At 35.6% G+C, this 9,393-nt stretch overlaps 1 protein-coding gene across 1 annotated transcript; it reads right to left on the bottom strand.

The window, feature by feature from the left end:
- Positions 1-3,762: 3,762 nt before the first annotated feature.
- LOC110412071 (zinc finger (CCCH-type) family protein) lies at positions 3,763-9,159 on the bottom strand. Its single transcript, XM_021422496.2, has 14 exons — positions 8,489-9,159; positions 7,865-7,957; positions 7,455-7,772; positions 7,292-7,364; positions 6,995-7,127; positions 6,770-6,923; positions 6,548-6,628; positions 6,171-6,293; positions 5,781-5,954; positions 5,557-5,691; positions 5,211-5,306; positions 4,774-5,091; positions 4,297-4,340; positions 3,763-4,197 (listed from the first exon to the last, which is right to left on the bottom strand). The coding sequence occupies exons 1-14, from the start codon at positions 9,038-9,040 to the stop codon at positions 3,951-3,953; spliced, it is 2,541 nt and encodes an 846-aa protein (XP_021278171.1). The 5' UTR covers positions 9,041-9,159; the 3' UTR covers positions 3,763-3,950.
- Between the last annotated feature and the right edge of the window lie 234 nt (positions 9,160-9,393).

The following is a 9,393-nucleotide window of genomic DNA, read 5'->3' as shown; positions in this document are numbered from 1 at the left end:
GTTTTCTTTCTGGCTCGATCAAAACTTGTTAAATCCGCAACCATTGCTGCATGTTGGAAGCTCATTGTCTCACTATCTATCTATCCATCTTACCTTCCATTAACCTCATTGTCTTAAAAAAACGTTACGTGTTCTTAGTGGCTTTCTTTCGAGGTCTATCATCTCCTCTTGAGTCTTAAACTTACTTTCTCCTGAGAATTTTGCCATAACAGGAATTTCCCATACCAAACATCTTATTAGAAATAGAAACTTACTCCAATTTATTATATAATAATAAATGTACATTCATTTCTATCATAAAAAATCACCATTGTTCTAATATTTCGTTTCACTTATTGCAACACATTTTTTTTATTTAAAAAAACCTTTTACAAGATTTAAATTTAATGCATTCATCTTTATATTATAAAACATTTCATCATTATCAAGTTTACTCCTTACTGAAATTCATTTATCATTTTTTTCTATTTTTTGAAATAAATAAGAACAAAAATAAATTTTAACTTTAATTATCCCTTAAATCCATAAAAAATAAAATTAATTGAAATATGCAATAAATAAACAAAGGAATGTTTATTTAATAAATCTTCAACTTTGTTGAATGAGGAATGTTTTAAAGGATAGACAGTAACCTATAAAAAGTAGACTGAATATTTTGCCCTTTGCCCTGTGGGTTCAACTCCATTAAACTACAATATATACTTCTGAAAAGGGACTGAAAAAGGACCTAGTATTAAATTAAATAATTAACTTAATTTATTAAAATTTTTTATTATTTTCCCAATATCGAGTTAAATTCGATTTGAGATAATTAAGTACAATAATTTTAAAAAAATTACTTTTATTATTAAAAATAAAATTTTATCATTTGTGTTATTATTACCGTCATAACTTTTTGAACTTATTATTTCTCTTAAATATCACGTTACTTAATTTTTAAAAAATAAAATATAATACATACACGTATCAATACTTGATTAAAAAGAGATTCTATTGATGAAGTGATTTGAATAATTAAAATTTAAATACAGAGAAAGATGGGTGTCAAATGTTAGGAGATTATTGGTCTACTCTATTTGGGAAGATAAAAAGGATGATGTGAACTTATGGTGCCTTATATTTAATGGTAAAATGTGGTTATAATTGATTGGTTAGATGGATTCTTAAGACAATTTAAAGCCTCATATATGAAATAGAACATATTAAATTTTAAAATTTAATAATAAATATAAATATATATTTTAAAATTTTTAATATAAAATACGATAAAATTAAATTTTTATTATAAAACGAACCCAAAACCTGAAATTATTGACAAAATCAAAGAGGGAGACCTGTTTTTTTTTTTTTTTTCTAGGGAGATTCTTTTGACACCAAACATTTATTGAGGGTTTAATTATTAAATTGGAATGATGTTAGCTTTTATTTAGATTGAATGGTGGGTATCCTTAGAAAAGCAGCAAAGTGACATTGGTCCTGCATTGTTGACAATTCCCCCTTTAATTTCATACTTCTCTTTTTCTTTAGCAGCTTTTATTTGAACTGAGACAAGAGTTGCAGATTAAAGATACATAGATGGTTAATTTTGCACCTTTCCAGAATACTATAACATGGTAGTAATTGGATTTCATCTCATATCAAGAGGACCAGAAGAAGAAAAGGGTAAGGCAATAAATGTAGCAAGAAATCATAATCCTAGCTGTGAGGCTGCATGACAGTGATGATTAACTTGGGAAATATCTTTCAAAGCCCACCATAACCATAAATCATGGTACTTCATTTCTATTTTTTTAAAAAAATTAATCCTTGTTCTCACTTGTCAACTTGTTTAGTAGACATGAAATGAGATATAAAATGAAGATAGAAGATTTATAATTGTAAATGTTGTATATACCGAAAAAGTAAAAAGGAAAAGAAAAGATAAAAGGGCCAATCTTCATCCATGAAAATGTGTTCCTGTCTTAGGGTTGACAAAGTAGCAGAACTTGTGGATGGTGTAACATGTTCATGGCTAAAGGGTACTAGTTGTATATTGTCTTGATTCCTATAGATTTGATTCTCTTCAACTCAAATTTCAAAAGAAAGAGGATTTTGAATTTGTACCCTGAAATCGTTATCACATATATGTATAAAAGAATCATGTTTGAATGTAAATTGCATCACTGGGAAGTCTTGGTGCCTTTAGATTTTATGCTCTTCAACCCAAGTTAGAAAAAGACGAAAAGGGTTGTCTTTCTGTCAAGATTCTGGCAGGAAACTCTCAAAATCTGAATGGTTTAAGATTAATCTAGAGATTAATTACTGAAAGTGGTCCGAAGATGAATCTTGGCCACGTCTTGTTGCTTTTAAAAGAGATGCAAAAGGGTAGGTTCTAAGTTTGAAGAGGCGGGAGAAGTTTATCTTCTCCTGTGCCTAAAAGCATAAGAATAACAGACAAAATCTGTCACCCTTTGTCTTTGTGGCGCTTATTTTATTCAAAAAGACATCTCCTTTTCTTTCTTTCAATGTGGTCACTACTGTTTCATCTCATCGTTGACAGGTTAGGCGAACGTTGGATTCATTGTTTGGTCATATGCAGTTCAGATCTTTAGCTTAGTTTCCAAATCAGTCCAATTCAACGTGCTAACTTTGATGGAGTTGCTTATAATTGGATTAATTAGCTCTGAAAGCACCCAGTTACATAAATGTTTGCTGGCCTAGAGAATTAATGGAACTTGATCTGTGTCATCCTTTGAACTAACATGTACATGTTTCACTGCTGAAAGGGTAGTACAAGAATCAAAATTCAAGGGAAACTTCATCAAAAATAAATGAACCCCAACACTTTAATTTAAAAATCCAAATACCATAGTAAAGAAATGGTTTAAGAGTGGGTTGTCTTGCCTTTTCAAGAGTTACGAGTGGAAGACTGCAGTCAAGAGCTGTGAGGAGAAAGACTGTTCCAAAAACAGCGAGCGGGTGCAGAAAGAGATAATTGTAGATATGAATAATTGATGTTTGCAATAAAGATTATCCCAATCAAGGGGGTAGGAAATGGAGGGACCACAAAAGGAAGAGAAATTGGCAAAGTGGACAAGACCTTTTCTTTTCAAGGCTTTCATGGCTGCTAAGTGCCAAACAGTATAAAGAAAATAAAGGAAAACCCCACTAGGAGTTTTAATAATCATTCATTTCGTAGACCCAACAGGAGGAGGACATGATTCATAGCTTGCATTGGACACATGCATGAAATGACAAATGAGATTCACACTGTAAAAGCCAATGTAACAGAAGGATAAAGCCCCACAGAGAGAGGAGCTCTATTTCCTGTCTGTTTAGGGTAAAAACTAAGAACCATGAAACAAGAGCAATAACATAGCATCATACAAAAAGGAACCACAACATAAAGATGATAAAGGAAAGAACATGTTCCTTGGGTGGGATGGGAGGGAAGAGATGGGAATAAATGGACAGGGCAAGTCTCAACGAATAAGGTTGGGGCGTCTGTGCCACTAACTCCTGTTTAGTGTTACTTTCCCATTATTTCAAGCTCTTTGAGATGACACGAAAGTGGATCTTACATCCATTTCTGATAGTGACTTACCAGAAACGAAGAGTTATTGTCTTATTGATAGGACATGCAGAAAACTTTGTTGTTTAATTTTATGTTCTTCATTGATGAATGGCTACTACATTTCTAATACTCTCAATAGCTAAAAGGAGAAATAACCAATCATGGCTGAGCCGGTCAAGTTTAAAGAGGAGAGAAAAAGCGGAGGGGAAGTTCATCCTGACCTTGGAATTTTCATTATGGAATTTAAAATATAAATACAACAATTAAGGAAAATTAATTAATGTTAACAAGATAGGAAAGCTACTCTCAAAATTTCTGTTCGTACACTAATCTTCCAAATTATATTCATGTTTGTCTTGGTATAAAGTTATATTATCGCTAGCGATAGTAGGGCATACTATCTCTCCAAAAGCATCACCATTTCACAGTGTGGAGTATGAGGAAAAAGATCAACAGCCATGGCTTTTACAGGTTGGAAAGGCTCCGAAATAGGCATAGACTTGGCTCGGTGCCTTGCTAAACCAGCACTGCTCATGTTCCTCCAGCCCCTGTTGTCTTTCTTCCCTTTCTCAACTTTCTCAGGAGATGGTGTACAGAGCTCAATGGCATTTGCCACTAAGCTTTGAGGATTGCAGGAAATATACCTAGAGAACAGAAAGAGGGTTCGATTCAGGTTAAAGAGAGAAGGGACAGGACATGAACAACCAAAGCAAGAAGACAAATAGCTCAAAGTCGAAACTTACACAAGCCTGCGTAGACGTGCATGAGTTCTTAATGCTTTGATCACCTGCATTTTCAGAAAACAATAAAATGGTAAACAGGTTTTGTTTAGAAGTACATATATGACGTCCAAGATTCTAAGACAAGATGGATCTGCATTTAAATGAAACCTTTAATTTTCTTAAAGCATATAGGTTTTACACAAATAAACTGCACACAGAAAAACAATGTCTAAAATTAAGTCAACTACTTGGAAGAAGAATTAGGTGAATGTTGAACTTGAGTAAACTGATTCTACTCTGTTATTGATATTACAGAAGTTCTGGAGAGAATTTTCAAAGTATAGGTTCAGAATCTTTGGATTAACTGCTACTTGATAGGGATTGAATTTTAATGAGGCTACCATGAGGTCAACAATGAACCACATCTCGCAATCATAAAGCTTAAAAGAATTGAAACTTAAAAAATTGCTTGTATATCATGAGTATAATAATACTTACAGTGGGATGAAGTCCCATACGTGGAGGATCAACAATAGCAACTACATTTTTGAATTGCTGCACTGAAGAGTTTTCATCTTTTGAAGTTGAACTCTCCTGAAGTTCATTTTGGAGCTCTTTTCCACCAGTTCCTGAAGTATGATTTTCGGGCTCTTGGCATGAGCTCTCTCCAGCATTATTTGCATTGGTCACATATGTATCTTTCTCTTCACAGGTGACCACTTCTCTGTCACTACTTTCTAAGGCACTTGAAAGTTGAGCTTCTTTCTCAGACACATTTAGGTACTCCTTCAACAGAGACCCTATCACATCCTCAGCCTGTTCCTCACAAAACACAGAGGAAAATAACCAAACAATAAAATGCCGTTTGTAAGTAACTGTAACAATTGAACCCTCTCCCCCAAATAAACCAACCGTCCGCAGCAGGCAAATCTAACCTTTGAACAGATGAATCTACAATTTTTTATCCCATTAATCTCAGCATTCTTATGAGCATCTTGAACTGCAGAAGCATTCATTTCAATGCCAATAACCTGCAGATTTTAGTGCCAAGACAAGTTCAATCATTGAAAAGGAGAGAAACTGATATTTCATACATAAATTAACTGAGGCAATATTGATTAGTTTAATACTTCACAATAACAACATCAAAAAGCCTTAACATTGTCACTTTTTACATTGTTATGGAGCTCAATCTATGTCATATGATTCAGACATATAGAGACTCGGTCATGTACATCACAATAAACAAGAGGAAGCATGGGAACTGGATAGTGTTATTACCATACCAACACGACGCGCTAACGTGAGCCCAATTGTTCCGGTCCCACAGCATATATCAAATAGCAAGGTATCAGGACCCAAACCAGCCCACTCCCCAGCAAGTGAATATAATTTCTCTGCAGCAAGGGTATTGACCTGCAATAGATTTGCAGTTGCAAATTATCCAGAATTACCAACAAAAAAATTACAATTGAAAGATATCTACAGTGGCTTGAAGTCCTAACCTGAAAAAATGCTGTTGGAGATATAGAGAACTGAAGATTGCTTATACAATCATGAATTCTTGGTTCGACAACATTACAGTTTGTCTCCAGCTCAATACCACTTTCTGCCTTCGGGATGGGTATTGAACGCAATGGAGCATCAGCTGGTGCCACATTTGATATTCCTTGATGATCCTGGATTAAAGCAATGACCACGGAGACAATGAGAAAAGAGCAATTAGATGAAGAGACAACATAAGCCACCTGGCTTAGCTCATGTAGCTGCGATGGTAGAGATCTAGGTTCAAGCCACAGTGCTCACTTGTACCCAGAAAAGAGAAAAGAATTATGATGGACACAAATTGTTTAATGATTTTGCAGATTAGAACAGAATTATGATGGAACAAGTACCTGAACAACTAAAGCTGTTAGGGGCAGAGTAGGAGAATTTGCAGCAGCACCTGCTGCAAATGCTTGAGCCAGCCTCTCAAACTCACTGGTTATTTGTGCATCATCAAACCCAACTGAGCAAACCTACGCAATCAGTATATAAGAAACAAGTTAGAAGATATGTTACACATAGGTGTACAAGGTGGTATATTGTCATTTTACCCCAAAAACATAATCCACCCACCCAACTGAAAATATTATCCCAGCTTGAGGCAAAATTATTTTCTCTGTTCATTCCTAATCAGCATTTCCATGGTCCTTTATAACATGGTACAGCTAATTAGACCACCTTAATGATGACAATAAAGATTTCAAAAACAAGTTCATTAGACACAAACCTGAACCATGAGCATGACCTCTGAAATATTGGCCTCAAGATTTTCATCTCCTACCTTCCCAGCTGATCTTCCTTCTCGGACCTTGTAAATTGAATAAAATTTTAACAGAAGATTAAACAGATTTTACCAACAACTCCATTTAGAGTCATTGGAAAACAAAGCAGCAATTGTACCAGATTGGTGAAATTTTTTATGCTCAAAGCCATTGCCAAGAGTACATACTGTTAACTGACGCCAGAATCCTGTATTTTTAAATCTGTTCCAAATTGGTAAGCTTGAATGTTGAAGACATTCCTGCAAGATCAAAGCATATTTGCAAGCAATTGTTGAAACATTTGGGCAGTCCACAGGCTCTTCCACTGCTGTCACACCCTCCCTGAAAAGGTTCTTGTCTTTAGGTGCACAACTCCAACGTACATGAAGTTGCTAAGCAGGTAAAAGTCTTACCTAAAATTTCCAAGCATAAAGCCCACCGTCGGTTTGCCCTGTTGAGAATATCCAACAGAAAACTCACACTTGTTGCGGTATCCATTTACAACTGGTGATTCAATTATACCTTCTAGTTCACATGGAAGACCACCTACACAAGTGGAGATTGAAAAAACACAGCCATAAGGGACCCTACCATCCTCATTCTGATTTAAAGAAGCAATGATCAAATACTTATCCAACTACAATTCAAATTATTATTCATATAAGTCTAATGAAAGGATCACTTTTGGAAGAGTAAAAGGTGAAACAAACCTCTTTCCCTAGATTTAAGAACCCATTCAGGAAGTGGAACACCATTAGGACAAGCTTTACGTGCATTTCTAGTCTGCCAAAAAATTAATAGCAATTAGTCTGATAAATATTGATAATCTAAAACATGATTGCAAAAACAGAACAGAAGAGAAGTGTTTCCAACAAGTTTTTTGAGCATTTGCACGACAGAATTCTTCTTGTGCTCCAACTGATCAACATAAGGCACATGAGCAAGGGGAGTGACGGCATCACGGGCACTTTTCGCCTTTGAGGCTGAATCATCAAGTGCAGAACCATCACCATTTGGAGCACCATCTTCAACCCCATTTGTATTGATAGAGATACCTGCATTCTCCTTGACCGAAGTTTGTTGGGAGCTCAAAGGTACAGCCATTGGTGATTTGCCTTTCCTCTCAAATGATCGAGGAATGACACTTGCAACCTTTAAATTCTTGTTGCCAAAAGATTTTCCTTCCAGCTCCTTTCATGTTGAAGAGATTTTTATATACCAGTCAGAAATTTATTGCATGTTTATGGGTCAATGATTCTGAATGTAACTGAAACGTGGGATACCTCAACTGCACTTTTCAATTGTTCTGCACTTTCAAAACTCACAAAACCAACTACCATGCCTTTCTTTTTCTTTGCAGATCTAAAAGGAATTCCCTGGAATAAAAAAACAATCACACTGAATAAGCAAAAAGCAAAGATCAAAAAATGAAAAACAACGACTTTCAAAAAAACATAGAAGGCAGAGAAATAGCAAGCAATGACAAGCCAGGTTTATGATATTCGGGTAAATGTTTGTTTCCGAAGGACTGCAATATTAATCCAGAATATCATCAAAAGTTTAACAACATAGAGAATGGCTTTCTTCCATTATGAACAACATCACGTGCATAGGCCCAACACTAACACTATATAACTATATAACTATATATATATATATATATATGGCACCACTGGATGCATGCTTTCGAAATCAACAAGGGAAACATAGACTCCTCATCCAATCCTTATCTATTCTTGGTTTATTCTCTTCTAAGCTTTGATAGCATGTAGTATTAATAGTACGCTAAGGTCAAATTCCGCCATTTGATGATGCTTTCTTCCTACTAATTTCTTTGTATTTTTGTTTGAGAGTAAAAGACTAAATTCAACACAGTGTATGAAGACTTAAACCAATAATACACTTACTTGTTCACTAAGAAACTTCCTCAAATTATCCGAACTCCACTTCCTTGGCAAATGCACCAAGCATTTACTCAATTGAGGGTCTCCACCCTCTTCACCACCCTCACCGTCCTCATCATCCATAACCATCTCCGTCATCATAACCTCCTCCTCCTCCTCCTCTTCGTTCACTGCGAGCTTCTCCCCATTCTCCCCCTTCATCGCCTTCTTCGCCCGCTCCGAAGTCGGGTCCCACGTTTTATCCGGCCGCGGCCGGAGCTCTTCCTCGCCGTGAGCGTACCTGCACGTGCTGCCATGGCTGCAGGACCCATCTTGCCGCCTGAAATAAGAGCAAAGGCTGGTTTTCCACAAAGGGTGGAGGGGCGGGTCCTGGTCCTCCCGCTTGCGCTTCTCTCCTGGGTTGGTGTCAGCCGTTGATTGGGAATTGGACAGATGGATTGCTTCGTCGAGAGGTTGGGGATCCTCGGTTGAATCGTGGCCATTGGCTTGGGGATTTTGGGTGTCAGAATCTAGGGTTTTATTCTCAGAAAGTTCGTTACTTGGAGAAGCCGCCATCCTTTTTGTACTTGGGACTTCTTTACCGGTACTAGGTTAAGTTCAGGTCAGGTCAGTTCTTAAGTGACGGACCTGTTCTGTTTCTTTATAGATTCCTTCCTTTCTTTTTTTACTTTAATACAAAAGAAAATATTTTTCCTTTCTAAAAATAGCAAACTTCAATCTTTCAAAATTTTATAAATTATTTTAAGTATTATTTTTTTAAAAAATAAAATAAATATTCCATTTTTGTATTAAAAATCAACAAAAACTTTAATAATAATTCTATTAATTAAAAAAGAAAAAAAAAAGGAAAAACTTGGTGTGGGATTTTAAAGATTCAATGAACTGTTTTTTTCTCTTTTTTCTAATAA

This window comes from Theobroma umbraticum, unplaced genomic scaffold (genome assembly GCF_002168275.2).
Source record: "Theobroma umbraticum cultivar Fairchild unplaced genomic scaffold, ASM216827v3 scaffold_95.0, whole genome shotgun sequence".
NCBI lineage: Eukaryota > Viridiplantae > Streptophyta > Magnoliopsida > Malvales > Malvaceae > Theobroma > Theobroma umbraticum.
Note: the sequence above shows the minus strand (reverse complement) of the source record. Positions and strands in the feature narration are given on the sequence as shown.